This window comes from Pantherophis guttatus, chromosome 1 (genome assembly GCF_059756535.1).
Source record: "Pantherophis guttatus breed Tessera chromosome 1, ASM5975653v1, whole genome shotgun sequence".
Taxonomy (NCBI): Eukaryota; Metazoa; Chordata; class Lepidosauria; order Squamata; family Colubridae; genus Pantherophis; species Pantherophis guttatus.
Window position 1 is genome coordinate 332,005,024 of NC_142063.1, and position 21,102 is coordinate 332,026,125.

General features: G+C 41.8%; 1 protein-coding gene across 8 annotated transcripts in view; it reads left to right on the forward strand.

Moving 5' to 3' along the window:
• CLIP2 (CAP-Gly domain containing linker protein 2) overlaps positions 1-21,102 on the forward strand; it is a 95,738-nt gene that overhangs the window by 59,787 nt on the left and 14,849 nt on the right. For 3 of the 8 annotated variants that reach the window (XM_087889355.1, XM_087889352.1, XM_087889365.1), the window contains 7 exons: positions 1,524-1,721; positions 3,472-3,575; positions 5,516-5,576; positions 7,914-8,018; positions 14,560-14,619; positions 16,963-17,907; positions 20,656-20,713. In XM_087889355.1, coding sequence (XP_087745481.1) covers positions 1,524-1,721; positions 3,472-3,575; positions 5,516-5,576; positions 7,914-8,018; positions 14,560-14,619; positions 16,963-17,907; positions 20,656-20,713 — 1,531 coding nt within the window. The remainder of the gene's footprint in view (positions 1-1,523; positions 1,722-3,471; positions 3,576-5,515; positions 5,577-7,913; positions 8,019-14,559; positions 14,620-16,962; positions 17,908-20,655; positions 20,714-21,102) is intronic. The other 5 variants (XM_087889369.1, XM_034420838.3, XM_087889372.1 and 2 more) reach the window with 3 other exon arrangements.

A 21,102-nucleotide genomic window follows, 5' to 3' on the forward strand; every position in this document is an offset into this window, starting at 1 on the left:
GAAGCAGTTTTTACCCTCCCGGAGGCTCAAAGAAAGCCTCGGGAGCCTGTGGAGGGTGAAACACCCCCCCCCCGGGTCGTGGTGCAGATGGTCGACTAGGCCATGGCCACACCCACCCAGCAACAGGGCAGCGAATCCATTACTAAAGTATTTGAAGCCCACCCCTGGTCATAACGTATATGTGTCATTTGTCCTTTTTCTAAAACACCTTTTCAGTGATCATTCAAGCCCTAGCATCACTGAGTTTCCAATTCCCTTCCCATTAGTTGAGAGAGATGATACAAGGACTTTTGCTCAAATATATGGTATATCTCATAACAATGTTTCTCGGCCTTAGCAATTTGGAAATGTGTGGACTTCCAACGACATAAGATTGAAAATCAAGTTTGTCAGATGCTACCTCTTTTCAATCCTGCTCTATGGAGTGGAGAGTTTGTCTCTGACAGAAAGCCACTTGAAGAGACTAGAAGCATTTGAAATGTGGATTTACAGGCAGCTGTTACATATACGTTGGGTTGACAAAATCAGAAAGGAGGAGGTGATAAGCCACCTGGGAAAGCCAAGGGAAATCATCAAACCGTAAAAAAAGCGAATATTTTGGACATGTGATGCGACACCCAGAAAAATATGGCATACGTCACTTAATCCTCCAAGGAAAGATTGAAGCAAATGAGGTCCAGGCAGAAGAAGAACATCATGGCTTCAAAATATAAGGGATTGGTTTGGACAAAACTCAGCAGCACTTTTTCATGCGGCTGTTGATAAAAATAGGATCACCAACATGATCGCCAACATCCGATGACGGATATGGCACAAGAAGAAGAAGGAGCAGTGGACTTCAACTCCCAGAATTCCCCAGTGAGCATGCTAGCTGAGGAATTTTGGGGGTTAAGTCCACACATCTTCAAATTGCCAAGGTTGAAAAACACTATTCACTTATGATTGTTTTTTTTCTCTCAGAAACGCACAGTTTTGAAAGACAGATTGACAAGCTGGGACCTACAGCCCTGTTGGTTCCTCCAAGATGGCCTCCATCAACTGCCATTGTTTGGCAGTATGATCAAAGGGGAAATGGTGACTGGGATTCATACATGGCATTGAGCCATTTCCTGTTAACTATGTTTTAAATCATAATTGGCTGAGGTCACAGAGAATTCTAAGCCATAAATCAGGATTTCCAAACCGCAGTGGCTGGAGTCACATGACATTTAAAGCAAAAACCCATCAAAGGCATCTTTTATCACAGTGCATTGTGTGAACTCAATTGTCGAGTCTGCTTTCTTGCCCTGACTGGCACCAACACCATTTTTATTTCTCTCCTCAGTTCTTCATCTAAAACCCGATATGATAGTGGTTGGTTTTGAGAACAGATTAGGTAGGAAAGAGCTCATCCTGCCCAGTTTAAATGCATTTATGTGTTCAGGCTGTATTTTGATGCTCAATTTTGCGGCAATGTTAAAAGACAGAAAGGAAGTGGCTAACTGAATTTTCTCCATTGTGGTTTTCCAATGCTCCTTCTGCAGCTGACCGAGACCTCTTCTCGTTATGCCCGGAAGATCTCTGGCACGACAGCCCTTCAGGAAGCATTGAAGGAGAAGCAGCAGCACATCGAACAGCTCCTGGCTGAGCGTGACCTGGAGCGTGCTGAAGTTGCTAAGGCAACTAGCCGCATATGTGAGGTAGAGAAGGAGATTGCCATCTTGAAAGCTCAGCATGAGCAGGTAGGTAGACCTGTGCAGGTGAGAACCAAACAGGAAGTGTAATGGTATGTGGGAATGACCTTGAGAGATGGGGGAATAGATGCTGCCTAGGGCAGAGGTCGGCAACCTTAAACACTCAAAGAGCCACAAAGGTCCTAACCAGAAGCCCCCATTCAATTCTGGAGCCGACCGGAACTCCAGTTCCCCCATCATAATCTCCTCCTAGCCAGGGGTGAAATCTAAAATTTCTTACTACCAGTTCTGTGGGCGTGGTTTGGTGGTGGTGGTGGGTAATGTGACTGGGTGGGCGTGGCCAATTTTTTTTTAAAAAAACTATTTTTTCTACAACCTCTTCGGCTAAGAGGTTGTAAAAAAATGTTTTCAAAAGACTCTGATGATCAGGAAACTCAGCTTGGATCGTCAGAGCATTTAAAAGAAAAAAAGGGTTTTTTTCTTTTAAATGCCTTTGACGAGCCACGCAATCATCAGAGGCTTTTTTTTTTTTACTTTTAAAAGCATTTTTTCAGCCATAGTTGTAGAAAAAATGCTTTTAAAAGTAAAAAAAAAAGCCTCTGATGATTGTGCGGCTCAGCTGGGCATGGAGGGGGGGCGTGGGGATTTTTGCTACCGGTTCTCCGAACCACCCGCCTCCATCGCTACTGGATCGAGTGATCCGGTCCGAACCGGGAGCATTTCACCCCTGCTCCTAGCGCTGCATCCTTTTTCCTCTGCCTGTCCTAACCGAAAGCCCTATCAATTGTGGAGCTGACTAGCAACAGGGAGCCACAGCAGAGGGATGAAAGAACCACATGCGGCCCCAGAGCCGTGGGTTGCTGACCCCTGGCCTAGGGAATGGTTATATAAGACATATAGCATACAGATGCATAAAGGACAGAGAAAGAGGCTCAGAAGGGACCCTCCAGGATCTCAGGTTGTAAAGGAGATGGCAGGAGAACTGTACTTTCAGACTTGCAAGATTCTGTTAATGTAGCTTTACAATAAAGTAGAATTGGTTTCTCTGGTTGTGTTTCCTGTCAGACCTACTGAGAAGGTTGACAAAAAGCCACGAAGGAAAAGCATCTGATTTATAACACTATGAATTATTCATTATTAAGCACTAAGTATGACTTTGGTTTGCAAGCACAAAATAGGTCAATCATTATTAGCAGAAATAATCATTTGTTATTTGGTATTCACCCAGCTTTACCTAAAGCAAGCTGGAAGTTGCCAAGATCAGGAAACCTAGCCCTAAACAGAGTACAGGTAGTCCTCAACTGATGGCCACAATGAGCCAAAATTTATGTTGCTAAGTGAGACAGTTGTTAAATGAATTTTGCCTCATTTTGTGAATTTGAATTTGACACCCCTGATGTAGATTAAACCTATCTGCTATTGTTTTGATTGAGATTATGCTTTTCCATAAACCACATGTATTTGTGCATGCACACACGCTGCAGGTGGACTTTTAGACCATCAGGCAATTCCTGTAGAAATTCTTAGATGTTGAATAAAACTGTTAGGTAAATATGCCCCAATTCTGGTTGGCATCATGATGGGAAATTGCCTGAGCTCCTGGGGTGGGGGGTGGGGGGGGCAAAAGATAGGTAAAATCCTATGGGAAAGTAATGTTTGCCAGGTTCATTTATTTTGGTCATTTCCTTTTCTTAATGAGCAAGAATAAAAGGTGTAAGAGTAGTGAAATTATGTCTGTGTGTAATCTGGTACAATGCTGAAAAATTGATTTGGGTTTTCTTTTTTGTTTCATTTTTAGTATATAACGGAAACCGAGGGAAATTTGCAGAGAGCACGAGCCTTGCTGGATGGAGCGCAGAAGGAGAAAATAGAATTGCTGAACCAGTTAGAAGAGGAGAAAAGGTATCCACAATTTGAGGGTTGGGAAGTTGAAAATAGAACGGATGTGAAATATGGCTTGTTTGCTTAGGAAAAGGCAAATAATCAAGCTTGGTGGCGCAGTGGTTAGAATGCAGTATTGCAGGCTAATTCTGCTGACTGCCAGCAGCTCTATTCTCACCGGCTCAAAGTTGACTCAGCCTTCCATCTTTCTGAGGTCGGTAAAATGAGGGACCAGATTGTTGGGAGCCATATACTGACTCTATAAATCGCTTAGAGTGGGCTGTAAAGCACTGTGAAGCGGTATATAAATGCTATTGCTGTTGGTGACAATGTATTAATATTGAAGCGGATTACAGGTAGTCCTTGACTTGGCAACCACAATTGGGACTGGAATCTTGGTTGTTGAACAAAACAGTATTGAACACCCAAATTGCAATCACAGGACCATGGGAATGGTGCAGTGGCCTGAATTCCAAGTACCAGTCAGAGGTATAGGTAGTCCTCGACTTAACGACCAGCATTGAACCCAAACTTTCCATTGTCAAACGAGACAGTTGTTAAGTGAGTTTTGCCCAGGGGTGGTATTCACTTACCTTAACTACCGGTTCGCAAATGTGTGTGTATGTGTACGCGCGCACCCGCTTCGTGCTCAGGTGCCACCTATGCACATGTGCAGGGCCTTCTGTGCATGTGAAGAGCATCAAAAACGGGACGTTATGACGTTGGGGCACGTGGGAGGAGCTTCCAGCAGCCATCGCTACTGGTTTGTCCGAACCAGATAGAACCGGCTGAATACCATCACTGGTTTCCCCCCATTTTACGATCTTTGTTAAATGAATCTCTGCAGTTGTTAAATTAGTTACAGAGTTGTTAAGTGATTTGACTGCTTGTTAGGTCCGAAAAGGGGGATCACGTGACCCCAGGACACTGAAACCATCATAAATATGAGCCAGTTAACAACTCTGGATTTTGATCACATGACCATGGGGATGCTGCAAATGGTCATAAGTGTGAAAAACAGTCAGAAGTCACTTTTTTCAGCGCCGTTGTTATTTTGAACAGTCACGGAATAAACTGTTGTAAGTCGAGAACTGCCTGTACCACTTATTCAACACTCCCAAATTTGAACAGCCACTGAACAAGTGGTCATTAACCAAGGATGACCTGTAATGTGCTAGGAAGTAGGAGAGAGCCAGCTTGGTGTCACAGTTAGGACATCAGGCTAGAAACTAGAAGACTGAGAATTCTTGTTCTGGCTTGGGCATAATGCCAGCTGTGTGACCTTGGGCCAGTCACTCTTTCTCAGCCCTAGGAAGGCGGGAATGAAAACCACTTCCAAAATCTTGCCAAAAAAACTGCAGGGATTTGTCCAAGCAGTCACCAGGAGACAACATTGACTCAAAGAGACCAAAAAAAAAAGGACATTAGGAATGATGGTCATTCTATAAGGTAAAAGGTAAAGGTTCCCCTCGCACATATGTGCTAGTTGTTCCCGACTCTAGGGGGCGGTGCTCATCTCCGTTTCAAAGCCGAAGAGCCAGCGCTGTCCAAAGATGTCTCTGTGGTCAAGTGGCCGGCATGACTAAACGCCAAAGGCGCATGGAACACTGTTACCTTCCCACCAAAGGTGGTCCCTATTTTTCTACTTGCATTTTTTAACTTTCGAACTGCTAGGTTGGCAGAAGCTGGGACAAGTAACGGGAGCTCACCCCATTACGCGGCGCTAGGGATTCGAACCGCTGAATTGCTGACCTTTCGATCGACAATCGCAGCGTCTTAGCCACTGAGCCACCATGTCTGTTATAGTCATTCTATAAACAGTCATTCTATAAACAGCAATAAATCAGCTTGTTTGAGTTCCATTTCATAATCTGAGCTACATAGTATAAGAGAGTGGATGTAATAACTTTGGAAATTTTTCCATGTCACCGCTTTCTTCTGACTTTTCTCTTCTTTTACAGGAAGGTAGAGGATTTACAGTTCCGAGTTGAGGAAGAATCCATTACAAAGGGAGATTTGGAGGTAATCGACAGCATGGCCTTTCTTTATTAGAATTTATACACTAGCCCGAAGGATTGATGATCTCCTCTGCACTGATTCCCTGTCATCTCCTTGTCTTTTAATAAATTAAGTTTTGATCAGCTAATGTGGGCTCTTACGTGTGTTTTGCAGAATGGCATAGGCAAAACAATGTCGCAGGGTGTCCCATAGAGAATATGACTACTCTGTTTTTATAGTCCATCACTGAAAAGAGGGGTTCCAATTTTTATTTGCTTTGTTTGGACGATCCTGGAACTTGTTTCACTCAGTAAATTAGTGTGCAGATCAAATCACAAGCAACAGTGAAGATCACATATGGGCATTTCCTTACTCTAGTTTTATTTCTAATTTAAACAATCTGTTTGAGTCCTAGTAAGTAGGGAAAATGGTATATCCAGCTTATTCCTCTTTGTAAACTCTTATTTCAGCAAAACCCAACAGGTTTCTTGTATTCACTTAGGACCATGATGACAAACCTATGGCACATGTGCCACAGGTGGCACCCATAGCCATATCAGTGGGCATGTGAGCTCAGCTCCAGTGCGCATGCGCGTGCCGGCCAGCTAATTTTTGGGCCTTCTGGGCCCATCAGAAGTAGGGAAACAGGTTGTTTCCTGCCTCCAGAGGGCCTCAGGGGATGGTGGGGAAGGCCCGTTTTTCTCTCTCACCTTGCTCCAGAGTCTCTCTAGGTAAATGGCAAATGGGCCATTTTCGGCCTCCGAAGGACCTCCGGGGGGGTAGGCCATTTTCGCCCTCCCCAGACTCCTAGAGAGGCTCTGGAGGCTGGGAACAGCAAAAAACAGGCCTTCCGGTCCCACCGGAAGTTGGCAAACGGGCCATTTCTGGCCTCCGGAAGTCCTCTGGGGGGTGGGGAAGGACGTTTTCACCCTCCCCAGACTCCTAGAGAGGCTCTGGAGCCAGATGAGAGAGGAAAAACGGGCCTACAGGGCCATCGCGTGCCAGGAGCAGGGGGAGCGGGGGGGTCACACACACGCATGCGCGGAGGTGGGGCGCATAGAATTATGGGTGTGGGCACGTGCACTTGACCCCCTGCCCCCCACTCCTGGCACACGATGGCAAAACGGTTAGCCATCACTGATTTAGGAGATGTTTTACTATTTTGAATGGTTATCAACACCATCCAACACTTAGAACTAAGCCCTATTGATTTGCTCCCAAGTAAAATGCTCTTGTGCTCTAGATGTGTTAATTTCAGCTCCCTTCATTCATTAGCAATCACGATAACCCAGTTCCCACGCATCTGGAAGGCACAAGCTTTGGGAAGGCTGATATAGGGAATTGCTCATATCTCTTCCAAGTATAAAATTAGTTTTAATTCAAAAGGGAATGCATATTACGTTAAGCACCAATTAATAGAGCATTCCTGCACATCTGCTGGCAGTCTAACCTGGACAAATAAGGCTGAGTTAATGTATCCTAATTTTAATGTTCCATTCGTGGTCCAAATGCACAAAAATTGCCACAATCAATTTTGTGTTATGCTCCCTTGGATAAATAGATTGTGCGCACTAGGATGGATGCAAAGAAGAGACTCCTAAGATCAATGCTTTTCAAAAACTGCTCCCCTAATGCATCTGACTCAGTGGTTCTTGGATCATTATTTTGGGGGGTAAGCAAAGCTGCCTGAGTTGGCAGCAGTTCCCAGCCTCAGTGACCTTCTAAAATGGATGCCTATGGAGATTCTCAGTCATCCAGGTCATGGTTGTTTCAAAATGCAACTGGACTTTGTTTTTCTGTGAAGCTGTTTTGCTTCTCATCCAGTTCTGACTTCAGAACTAAAGAAGCTTCTTGGATGAGAAACGCAACGTCTTCAAGGAAAAAATCAACATCCAGTTGCCTTTTGAAAAAACACCTTTGGGACGTTTAAGATGGATTTGACATGAATTGTGGCTGAGCGTCTTGTCTCTAGACCAATAATTGACTGGAGGAGACTGTCTGGAGCAGCTGTTTGAGCTGTTTGGGAGGGAAATTCAGCTGGAGTTGTGACATGAGAGATAATACACCAATGCATTTAATAGTTTGTGTCTGTGTTTGCAGTTGTGAAGAGGATTGACTTGAAAACTGCCTTTCTTGCAAAATTGTTGCATTCACACGCCTTTGCATCTTGTGTGGATGGCTGTCCCTGTCTTTTACCAATCTGGTCCTTCTCCCCACCCCTATTGTGTAAACTGTCTTTCTTCACTTTGTATACTGAAGAAGATAATTTGCAGGCATCTCCATTGTGATTATTATTATTCCCTTGTTCTCTCCTGTTTGCTTTCTTTTCTTCCTTTGGTTTCCTTCCTGATGTGTGACCAGACTCAGACGCAGCTGGAGCATGCTCGAATACGGGAGCTCGAACAGAGCCTCCTGTTTGAGAAGACCCAGGCAGCAAAGCTTCTCAGAGAATTGGAGGAGAGCAGGGTAATCCACCCAACCACCTTTGCTGCCCCACCTCATGCTAGCCAATGCCTGCAGATCCAATTGCTTGCTGGCTATGTTGATAATCCCCCATAGTTTTTTTTTTTTTAATTTGAGCTTCCATGTTTCATGTTAACATCTTGTTTTGCAATTCTCCCCCCCACCCACCCCCCCAGCTCTCCACAATCTCTTTCTTCTCCGTTTCTCTGGAGATGGTAACATTTCGTAGTTTTGCCTTCTTGGTCTGTTGGACAAACCCTTCCTTTGATTTCCATTCTGCAGCTTTTCATGCTATCATTTGGATTGGACCAACTTTGCCACTCATCATCCAGTTTAACAATAATCATTGGTTGAATACAGAAAGCTATTTACCTGATGATAGGCTCTTGGCTTTGCAAGCGGTTATGTCTCTTCATGGCGGTATCCCATGAATAAGAAAGAGGCTGTTCTTTTGTCTCAAACCTCACCATTGCACCCCACTGGAAAGCAGGGAGGAGGAGGCACAATTCATTCCCCTTTTTCCCCCTCACCTGAAACCCCTCGCCAGCTCTTTCCATGCACGTAACTTGGTAAATGGCAAGCTGTATTCACCCATCACCATTGCAGAGTTGCTTGGGCCCCCAGGAATTCTGCATCATAACTTAACTCTGCAGGTTCAGCATTTTGGAAAGCATGGTAAAAACAAGCATTTAGGTGTCAGGATTCTTATTCAAAGGGACAGCTTTAGATACTAGGATAAAGCTGGGTCCTTGAAGATCTCTTTTTGCTGTGCCTTTTTCATCTATCCTAATTGAATCTAATAGCCTGCTCATTTTTAATCCTGGATTTTAAGAGTACAGGAGGATTCTATGTAATTGCCCATTTGGGTAGTGGCTCAGAATAGGCTTACAAGTGCTGTCTATCATGTATCGTCAAGTCATATTCAAAGCCTTGAGTGTATTTCATGCCTGGGACCCAGATTTTGTCTCTATGGAGTCATCCAAGAGAACGGGGAATTTGAAAGGCCCAATCAAACTGCAGATAAGTGTAATACATACATTGGTCTTTGGGCACACTAATAGTATCTCATGACATCAACATGAACTAAAAAAATCAGACTTCAAGGAAAGTTCAAGATAGCTCTGTTTTCTAGACTGTTTTGGAATTTGACAGTTGTACCTCAGTCCTATAAAAGATTCAGAAAAATGTGAAATTTCCAAATTAAAATCCCACTCAGCAACTAGAACCAGGCATTCTGGATTTGGGCCTTAAGTCTTCTAGGATGTTGTATGTTCATTCATAATGCTTAATCCAGGGATGAAATGCTCCCAGTTCAGACTGGATTGCCCGATCCGGTAGCGATGGAGGTGGGAAAAATCCCTGCCCCCCCCCATTACCCAGCTGAGCCGCGCAATCATCAGAGGCTTTTTAAAAAAAATTTAAAAGCATTTTTTCTACAACCCCTTTGGCCGAAAAAAATGCTTTTAAAAGTTAAAAAAAAAGCCTCTGATGATCGCATGGCTCAGCTGGGATCATCAGAGGCTTTTAAAATCATTTTTTCTACAACCTCTTTGGCCGAAGAAGTAATAGAAAAAATGTTTTTTAAAAAGAAAAAAAGCCTCTGCCGATCGGGCACGTCAGCTGGGATCATCAGAGGCTTTAAAAAAAAAAGAAAGCCTCTGCCGATCAGGCAAGTCAGCTGGGATCGTCAGAAGTTTTAAAAGCATTTTTTTTTACAACCTCTTCAGCCAAAAGAGGTTGTAGAAAAAATGGTTTTAAAGGTTAAAAAAAAAAAGTTGACCACGCCCACTCAGTCATATTACACCACCACCACCAAGCCACGCCCACAGAACTGGTAGTAACAAATTTTACATTTCACAACTGGCTTAATCCCATAATTAGACATAGCTTCTGGGTACCATTTTTTTTAAAAAAAAAAGTTTATTCATTAGATTAGATTTTTATTAGATTTCTTCCAAGAGACTGAAGTAATTCTGTGGAGATTTCTCTTTACTTTATCCTTACGACAGGATCCCCTGGAGATAGGTTGGACTCTGAGAGGAGGACTGACCCTTATGAACTTTAATGGCTGAAGGTAGATTAGAATAAGGGGCTTGTTTCTTGTACATATAGTCCTTGATTTATGACCACAATTGGATCATAATTGTGGAATCTCTGTTGCTAAGTAAGGCGGTTGTTAAGTGAGTTGTGCCCAATTTTACCAATCATATAACCCTGAGGGACTGCAGTTGTTGTAAATACCCAAATTTTGATCACGTGACTGTGGGGATATATATTCTGGTCATCATTTTCTTCAGAACTTTGAATGGTTGCCAAATGAATGGTTAAAAGTCAAGGAGTACTATAGTTCACCTGTCAGAGTTCCAAGTAATAGACCCATAGCAAGCAAAACTGAGGCAGGTGGATTCCTCAAAGAATAGCTTTATTGGATATATCATATTGGCACCGATCTGGTGAAAACCGACTCTGAAGATTCCCGCAGTTTCCACTGAATTAAAAGTAAAGGTTTGTCACTTTCTCAAAACCATCAGTCACATGGTCCAATCACAACGCTGTCTGCTTGCCTGGTGACATCCCTCCTCCTTCCTCCAACCAGTTGTGAGAATGTCCTTGGTTCCCAAGAGAACATATTTTGTTTTGGCTACAAAACCCAAGCTATCTCAAATCCCTCCTCCCTATCCCTCAGCTTCAGTGTGGCAACACTGAAGCTTCCAAGATGGCTTCGGTCAGGTCAGCTTCAGGGTTGACATCACCACCTGCAGCGGTATACCACATTGACTCTTGGGATTGGCCCAAAGTCTCTGGAGAAACTTCTAGATCTGAGATCTCCTGCTCCTAGTCCAGCATGATCACCACTATACTATATTGGCTGAGAGAGGAGAGAAACCGAAAGTCACCCAGTGAATTTCTAATGGAGAGTGAGGTTAACCGGAACTCAGGTCTCTCACAGGTCTAATCCAAGTTAGCCACTGTACCAAAAACTACTGGTTTTTGACCCCATCTATCAATCTTTTGTGAAATCTGCAGTATCTTTAAAAGGAAAACAAGGCTTTATGATGTGCAATATTTTTAATTTGTGATTTTCACCTCTGATGATGTCAGGATTTATCCATAGTTTGCCACTGTTGTGATCAAGGAGGTATGGTGTTTTGTTACTAGACATAGGAGTCATATATACAAAAAAATGGTTCAATTTTTCTTTGTTTCTTTCGTGATTACCTCTATATACAAAACTGGGAAAGCAGCTTATTCACATAGTCCTTTGGAGTTTTTCCTCCTAGTGGTTTTTTCCTTTTATGATTTTGTTAGATTGAATTTGAATTATTGTTAAGTATTTGTAATTTTGCCTCGAGCTACTGGGGATGATAATTTTGCCTCGAGCTACTGGAATATAACTTCAACAACATAAGTAAAAATAAATCAATTTGTGCTGTTATTACCCGTTCTTCCCTCCAAAAAGAACCCCCTAAAAATTATCAGTACAAAAGGTAATAGCAATATGGATAAAACAGGGCTATACTAGAGGAAGTAATTTCCAAAACATAGTTGTTGTTCAAAATGGAGAGCTATGTCTCTTTTGTTATGTAGGAAAGTGTCATCTGTGTAACTGCTTCTGTCCAGATGTTGACTGTCTAGATTAGGGGAAACTTAAAAGGCCTGTATTAGTTTAGTTTAGTTTATTTGATTTGTATACCGCCCTACTCCCGAAGGACTCAGGGCGGTGAACAGCCACAGGATAAAAACACATAAATACAAAATTTAAAACTGAATAAAACCGAATTAAACAATTTGGCCGAAGACAAATTTAAAACACCCCAATAAATTAAGAACGAATTAAAATTTGCGTTTTAAAAAGGGAAAAAAAGGGAAAAAATTAGGCCAGGCCAGCCTGATGGAATAAAAAGGTCTTGAGAGCACGGCGGAAGGTGCGTAGATCCGGGATCCTCCGTATCTCCGGGGGGAGCTCATTCCAAATAGTAGGTACCCCGACAGAGAAGGCTCTCCCCCTGGGGGCCGCCAGTCGACATTGTTTGGCCGACGGCACCCGGAGGAGCCCCTCTCTATGAGAGCGTACCAGCCGGTGGGAGGCTACTGGTGGCAGCAGGCGGTACCGTAGATAACCAGATCCTAAGCCATGGAGCGCTCTAAAGATGGTAACCAAGACCTTGAAGCGCACACGGAAGACCACCGGGAGCCAGTGCAGCTCGCGCAGGAGAGGTGTTACATGGGAACGCCATGTCGCTCCCATAACCACCCGCGCGGCCGCACTCTGCGCCAGTTGGAGCCTCCGGGTGCTCCTCAAGGGGAGCCCCATGTATTGATCTCTGTTCTTAAGATTTTTGGTTTTAAAACCGATTTGCTCCTTCTTACCAGTTGAGGAATTTGATGGGAAATAAAGCTTGGCACTTTGGGTTCTGCCAGAAGGATGCTTTGGGAGTGAATGAATATTTTAGAACATTTTGGGTGATTTACATTGTTTATTAATAAACTTTCAGAGAGGAAAAACCGATGTTGAGAGTCGGATTTGGCTTAGGAAATTTCCTTCTGTTGATAAGGTTCATCCATCACACTAAAATATAATGTGGCTTGTTTAAAGATTAGCATCTGTGACCTAATCAGTGTGATCTGCTGCTGCAAACATGGGAAGAGCCAAAGGTTTAATTTCTGCTGCCCCAAGGAATAAGATTACATTTGTATTTTTGTCTGTTTTTTGGGTTCTAGTGTTTGTTTATTCAATTTGTGTAGCCATCCACCTCAAACCAGACTCTAGGCTGCAAACCATCATAAAAAAAAAAACTAAAGCACTATACAAAAAAAGAAATAAAATATGAAATAAGATAAATAAAAATTAAATATAAATAGCAGCCAAAAGATGTTATAATTCATTGGTATAGAAAAAAAAAGCCAGAAAACAGAACCCTTCACATACTTGGAACTCAGGCATATTGCCAGGTTTTTAGAATAGAATAGAATAGAATAGAATAGAATAGAATAGAATAGAATAGAATAACAGAGTTGGAAGGGACCTTGGAGGTCTTCTAGTCTAACCCCCTGCTCAGGCAGGAAACCCTACACCACTTCAGACAAATAGTTATCAAAACACCTTCTTAAAAATATCCAGTGTTGGAGCATCCACAACTTCTGGAGGCAAGTTGTTCCACTGATTAATTGTTCTAACTGTCAGGAAAGTTCTCCTTAGTTCTAAATTGCTTCTCTTCTTGATTAGTTTCCACCCATTGCTTCTTGTCCTGCCCTCAGGTGCTTTGGAAAATAGCTTGACTCCCTCTTCTTTGTGGCAACCCCTGAGACCTTTTTAAGACTTTCCAAAAGACCAACAGGCTTAGAGCCATCCTCATCTCAGGATTACATTTATGAGATTTTGATAGAGGAAAGTAGATTTCAGATGAACCCTAGGAGAAACTTTTGGAGACATAAGAGCAGTTCAACAGTGACATCCATTATTGTGTGACAGACAGGCAGATGCCCCCTTGCTGTGACTTCAAATTTGTACTTGTTTGGGAGATGCTCTGATTTTCCTTAGCAACAAAGATGATTAGGGGCCTGGAGGCTAAAACATATAAAGAATGGTTGCTGGAACTGGGTATGTATAGCCTGATGAAAATAAAGACTAGGGGAGACATGAGAGCAGTGTTCCAATATCTCAGGGACTGCCACAAAGAAGAGGGAGACAAACTATTCTCCAAAGGACGTGAAAGCAGGACAAGAAGCAATGGGTGGAAACTAATCAAGGAGAGGAGCAACTTAGAACTAAGGAGAAATTTCCTGACAGTTAGAACAATTAACCAGTGGAACAACTTGCCTCCAGAAGTTGTAAATGCTCCAACACTGGAAGTTTTTAAGAAGAGGTTGGATAACCATTTGTCTGAAGTGGTGTAGGATTTTCCTGCCTAAGCAGGGGGTTGGACTAGAAGACCTCCAAGGTCCCTTCCAACTCTGTTATTCTATTCTGTTCCTCTATTAAGCAGAAGTTTGGATCATGAACTTTTGTGTCCTTCTCTAACTTTCAACTCTTAAGTGTTTAGAGCTAGTATTGGAGTCAATTCAGTGGAGCAGCGCCTATTGCCAGATTTCTCTCATTTCCTTTTTACCATGATTCATAAACCGAATGTGCTGTGCTCCATCAGTTTCCCAGCTGCTTCTAAGCCCATCATTAAACATTAACCATGGTCAGCAGTTTGCTTATACATCCAGCACCATTCCTTACATATTCCTTTGGAACATTTATGTTAATAACTTCTAACCAATTCCCATAGGTGGGTGGGAGGGAGGGAGGGAGGGAGGATGGATGGCTGGTTGGTTGGCTGATACATCCTTTTACACCAGGGTAAACTACGCGGTGAGCAAAGAGTCAGTGACTATAGAACAATTGAGCAAACCCAAATCTGACATGACCCAATTTAGCAGATAAGGGTTGAGAGTTGAAACACCTTTTAATAGCCTTATGAAAATAATCTGATATTATCAGCTGACAAGAATGATGGCATTTATTTATTTATTTTCTTACTTTACTTTGTACTTTCAGCAGTCCACTATGCTGAACAAAAGGTTTGTTTTCAAGATGGAGAATGCTGGGACTGAAGGAGTAAGTTTTCAAAAGCTGCCCAGCATGCCTGCTAAACTCTCAAGCCTTGAGGTATTTCATCTGCAGTGTTTCTCAAACTTGGCAACTTTTAAGGCATATGGACTTCAACTCCCAGAGTTCCCCAGCCGGCTGGCATGCTGGCTTAAGAGTTCTGGGAGTTGAAAGTCCATACGTTTTAAAGTTTTGCCAAGTTTTAAGAAACGCTGATCTATAGGTGGTGAAGATGATTGCAGAGTTGATAGTAGAGGGAACAGATTATAGTCAAAACATTGCATTGTTGCATCAGACCAGTGGTGCAACGGAATCCTAATTTGGGAGGCTGCGTTATTTTCTACCAGGTCTCATTCAATCTGAGAAAAAAAAAAGATTTTCTTTTTAAACATTTCTTTTAAAGTGGAAGAGGTATCACTGAAATTCTTATGGATAAAGGGTTGTTACGCTTGCATTTGTTTAATTACAATGTGGCCAAAGTGTATATGTCAGTATCCCGCCTTTTGTTCTACATTACTAGCCTTCCTGCCTTCTCATACCTCTATTGAATCCCAAGGTACAACATCAGCAGGAGCTCTTCCTAGGGAACTTTTCAGATTAGCAAATGTGGGCGCCCAAGGAGGCTTCAGAGTGGTGGGAAAAGATGCCACAGAATACAACCTCTCCAGCCAACATTAACAGTAATCCTAACTTAAAACTGAGCTGAGAAATAAGACCAAGAGCATTCCTAAAGACATGCTGCTTGAGAAGAAGATAGGAAACCCTTTTTCCTGAGGAAGTAATTTTTAAAAACTTCAAAATAGGTAATGACTTAGCATTAGGAAAAAAGAAAAGTTGCTTTATTTTGTTTTAAGGAGAAAATTGAAGTCCTTGACCTACGCCCACAGTTGAGCCCAAAATTTGTATTGTTAAGCAAGACCGTTGTTGAGTGAATTTTATGACGTCACTTGCCACAGTTGTTAAGGGAATCACTGCAGTTGTTAAGTTAGTAACACGGTTGTTAAGTGAATCTGGCTTCCTCATTGAGTTTGCTTATCAGAAGGTCGCAAAAAGCAGATCACATGACCACGGGACATAAATATGAGTCAGTTGCCAAGCATCTGAATTTTGAGCACATGACTTTGAGGGTGCCGCAACAGTCATAAGTGTGAAAAATGGTGATAAGTGACTTTTCAGTACCATTGTAATTCTGAACAGTCATTAAATGAACTGTTGTAAATCGAGGACTACCTGTAAGCAGAGCAAGGGGAGAATATTTATCCCTGCCTGGGTTGCCAGTTTTCTCCTCATGAGAAGCTGTATCCATATAGATCCATATTTTCACGAATATCTCAACTGTGGTCTCCATCAGATATCTGAATTGGTATACGCCATCCTGCCATTTCATAACTTTGTTGTCTTATCTCCACTCATTTTTCCAGTGGCTATTCTGATTGTAAATTGTGGAATTTCCACCCCCACCATCTGGAGATCGCCAGATTACAGGAGACTGGTGTACAGACCATTTCTATTTTATTTTTAAGGAGAAGCAGTGATGTTTCTAGGCAAAAGAGTTTTTCTTATTGCTTTCTAGAAAATGGCAAAAGACAGAACTGAACATGGTCTTAATTCGAAAAGAAAGAAAAGCTCAATAAGAAAATTTACCCTGGTGCAAAATCAAAAATGAAAATCTAAAACCTTCAGATAATGGAATCTGTTTTACTGCATAGGTATTTGTAAGTTGCAAATTCTTTATCTAAGAGCTTTTTTAACACATTTGGTAGCAAAAAAAATTCCAGTATTCTACTTAAGATATTTGTAATCACTCTTCTCTCCGGGCTATATGATGTTAGCTACACCAACACAAAAGACATTTGCATAATTTATTTAGGCAAAATGGTTAAGATGTAACCTAATGTAAACACAGCCTATTTGCTAATTATGTGTATTTTTAGAACCCAGAAAAGAATGTTGACCATGTTGTATAAACATTTTATTACATTCATGTTCTGGTAGTTACAGATTCAGAATTCTGGAAGTTGTAGTCCAGCACTTTAGCTGTGCACTAGATTGGGAATGGTTCATTAACACCTTTATACATCCCTAAAAGATCTCATATTATACAGTAATATACTTTAAAAAGAGAAAGCTTCCACAATGAGTAAAGAAGCTCTTAGGATTTTCAGGTTCAGGGAAACTATAGCCATCCAGATGTTGTTGAACTCCCATCAGTCCTAGATAATGGTTTTGGATGGATGATGGTCAGCTACATTCTAATAACAACTGGATGGCCGCAGGTTACCCACAGCTGCAAATGAAAACGCAAGCACTGATTCTAATACATGCTTGTATCCTTTTCATAATCTCTTTCAGTTAACTACTGTGGCAGAGAAGTCAAGAATCCTTCAGCTCGAGGAAGAGTTGACCTTAAGGCAAAGTGAGGTTGAAGAGTTGCGGCAATGTTTAAAGAATTCCCATCAGCCAGAGTCTCCAGATCACAGCCTGGGCCTGCAGACCGAAACTCTCCGCTTACGTGACCAGCTGTTTTCAGCCAACAAGGAGCACCAGAAAGAGAGTATCCAACTGAAAGAGAAGTATGAGAGGACTTTGAAGAAGCACCAGCAGGAGGTTGAAAAGTTGAAAGCTCTCAATGAAAAGTACTCCCAAGAAATTGTGGACCTCAAGCAAAAAGTTCAGCAGGCCACCAATGAGAACATGGGCTTAATGGACAACTGGAAGTCAAAGCTGGATACGTTAGCATCAGACCATCAGAAGTCATTGGAGGACCTCAAGGCTACTTTGAACACAGGCCCTGACAGCCAGCATAAGGAAATAGTGGAGCTGAAAGCTGTAGTAGAAAGCATCAAATTGGAGCACCAGTTAGAGCTGGAGAACCTAAAAGCTAAGCATGACATTGAGATGGCAGTTCATATTAAAGAGAAGGAAAGCCTTAAGATGAAGGTACAAGAAGTCAAGGAGGAAATGGAAGAAAGCGACAACAATTGGAAGAGCCAGTTGGAAACCAAAACGAACCAGCAGCTTATGGAACTTCAGGACTTGAAGGATAAGTGTCGAGATGCTGACCTCAGAGTTCATGAGCTGGAGAAGCTACACAGTGATTACAAAGACCAGGCACAAGCCATAGCTTTCTTGAAAGAGCAGATCTCCTTGGCTGAGAAAAAGATGCTGGACTATGAGACCCTGCAGAAAACTGAGGTTCAGAGTAAACAAGAGATTCAGCGGTTACAGGAGAAAGTTCTTGTGTTAGAGAATAAATTGCACTCCACTGAGCCCCTCCACCCTTCCCAACCCACCAATGTGAGTGTTTGAGTCCATGAGTAGCTCTTGGCTTTTTAAAAGAAATTTGCCATGGATCCCTATCTTTATTCTTTTGTTCTTTATTTTACTTATTAATATATAAGTAAAAGAAGGCAACATTTAAACAGCTTAAGCTGTTAGCTAGATGTTTTTCCCCCCCAAACTGGCCACTATGTGAGGCAGCTTGAATTCCTTCAAAAGGAAGTTCAACCATCAAGGAACGTGGATTAATTAATGACTTTGGACATCTTCATTCAGGATTCTACTTTGTTTACTATATTTAATTCATAAATTAATGAATCAACATTTATTTTTCCTTATGAATTGAGGTACGGTAGGATAAGTAAGTTCTTGAGAACTTAGTATTTCAGAGTATTGAGGAAATATATAGGAGGAAGAAGGAAAACAGACTGGAATGGTGATCACTTTAAATCTTGGTTACTATAAAATCTTGATTCTCCAGAATTGGCACGCAGTGGACAAATTTAATTGTATTTATCATTTGCATCATAATATATTATTGTAATTTATATAACTTGCATGATTACATCATATTTATGCCATTTATGCCATTTTCATGACATTGTTACTCAAACAGCATAAATTACATTTTGCTGACAAATTCTTAGATTCAAAGGATTTTTTAGAATTATGTAGATCTCCTTCAGAGATCCCTGGTGCTCTCCGAGCTTGGTTCTTTTCTTGCAGACGTTTTATTACCAAATCAGGTGATATCATTAGCACTGATGATGATACCTAGTTAGGGTAATGAAAGGTCTGCAAGAAAATAACCAAGCTCAGAGAGCACTGAGGTTTCATTGTAATACAGGGGTGTCAAACTCGCGTCATCACAGTGTCGTCACGTGACATGACATATCACGACTTTTTTCCCCTTCACTAAACGGGGTGGCCAATGTGTGATGCATCCGGGCCACGAGTTTGACAGCCCTGCTGTAATGCATAGTAGGGAAATAAGTCAAAAGCCATTTCAAAAAAGGAAGATACCAGATTCTATTTCAAGGATTAAAGTAAGAAAAAATTGAAAGATATAAGGGGAAGAATAGGCCAATGGTAACATAGAGAGGACTGTAGAGAGCTTATTCTGAACATAACTAAATGATTGCAGTAGGAAAACATTTGGTCATCTCAACTTGGTGGAATCCATTAGAGAAAGGAATCAAACTTTAAATATCTATTAACTTGCAACCATTCATTTAGCAACCATTCAAAGTTACAATGGCACTGAAAAAGTTGACTTATGACCAGTCCTCGCATTTATGACTGTCACCACATCCTCGCTATCATGTGATCAAAATCGGAGCATTTGGCAGCCTTACATGTATTTTACACCAGTTGTAGCATCCTGGGATGATGTGATTGCCATTTGCAACTTCTCAGCTGGCTTCCAACACACAAAGTTGATAAGGTGTTTGCTTAATGACCACAATAAATTGAGGACTATCTGTAATGCTATGCCAGGACTCCCTGCTTCTCAACTTTGGAATAAGGCAAGCTATGAAATCATGATTTGAAATGAATTTAACATTATATAGCTTCTGTTAAAGCTGGAAACAATGGCATTGTTAAGACAGGAAACTGATTTGAGGGTTCATAGATCAGTTTGAGTCCACAGGTGATAAACTGCTAGCTACAAAACTTCTGGTTTGATTGCTGCAAGCAGGGGTGAAATGCTTCCAGTTCGGACCGGATCGCCCGATCCGGTAGTGATGGCGGCGGGTGGTTCAGAGAACCGGTAGCAAAAATCCCTGCACCCCCCCTCTCCCCATGCCCAGCTGAGCCGCACGATCATCAGAGGCTTTTTATTTTTTTACTTTTAAAAGCATTTTTTCTACAACCTCTTCTGATGAAAAAATGCTTTTAAAAGTAAAAAAAAAAAAAAAGCCTCTGATGATCGCGTGGCTCAGCTGGGATCATCAGAGGCTTTTCAAAGCATTTTTTTCTGCAACCTCTTGGCCGAAGAGGTGGTAAAAAAAATGCTTTGAAAAGTCTCTGAGATCCCAGCTGAGTTGCCTGATCGGCAGAGGCTTTTCAAAGCATTAGAAAAAATGCTTTGAAAAGTTTTTTTAAAAAAAGTTGGCAACGCCCACCCATTCACATTAACACCCCCCCCCCCAAGCCATGCCCACAGAACTGGTAGTAACAGGTTTTACATTTCACCCCTGGCTGCAAGCCACAAAATTTGATTGTGTGCAAGAGAGAAAGCTTATATATGTTTTATTAAGATGCATCATTTATTCATTCAGAGGATACGAAGCTTGTTTCAATAGTTCATGAGATTTACTTTGATACGATAAAAGCAAAACATTCGATCTTTACTGAAGGGTATGTATAAAACTGGCCATGTCTGTCATAAATCAGTGGAAGATATAAACATGGAAGAGAACCAGTTTGTGTAGTGGTTAAGGCACCATAGTAGAAACTGGGAGACCGGGAGTTCTAGTCCTGCTTAAACACAAAGCCAGTCGCTCTTTCTCAGCCCTAGGAAGGAGGCAATGGCAAGCCATTTCTGAAAAATCTTGCCAAGAAGGCTTCAGGAACGTATCCAGGCAATTGCCAGGAGTCAAAACTGATTTGAAGGCATACATAGACATAAACATGAAACGCGCCAATAGAATTGATTTCAGATGTTATCCAGAAGGTCTGATAGGTATGCACATTTGCACATTCTTCGTTCAATTCATATTACCCAATATTGTTTGTTTACGGGTTTTTTAAATGTTTCTTTAGATGATTGAAACAAATGACATTTCAGAAGAAAAGATCAAGATGAAACAAGCAATGGAAGGTAAGAGTGCATCGCATTTTGGGATCTTGGACTTGAACATAATGAATATAATTATAATGAATATAAACACTGTATCACTTCATTAACTAGAAGTTTCTGTTCCTGCTTTAGATTTTTATCTAAATCAGGGGTCTCCAACCTTGGCAACTTTAAGTCTTGGCGGACTTCAACTTCAGGAATTCTGGGAGTTGAAGTCCGCCAGGCTTAAAGCTTTGTTGGCTGGGGAATTCTGGGAGTTGAAGTCCGCCAGGCTTAAAGTTGCCAAGGTTGGAGACCTAAATGCTGTGCTCAGGTCAACAAAAGGCCCCCTCACCCAAAAATGGTAGTATCAATTAGTACAGGGCTACAACTCTGGCTTCTGTTCAGTCTGCTCCTCTTTAGATGTTGAG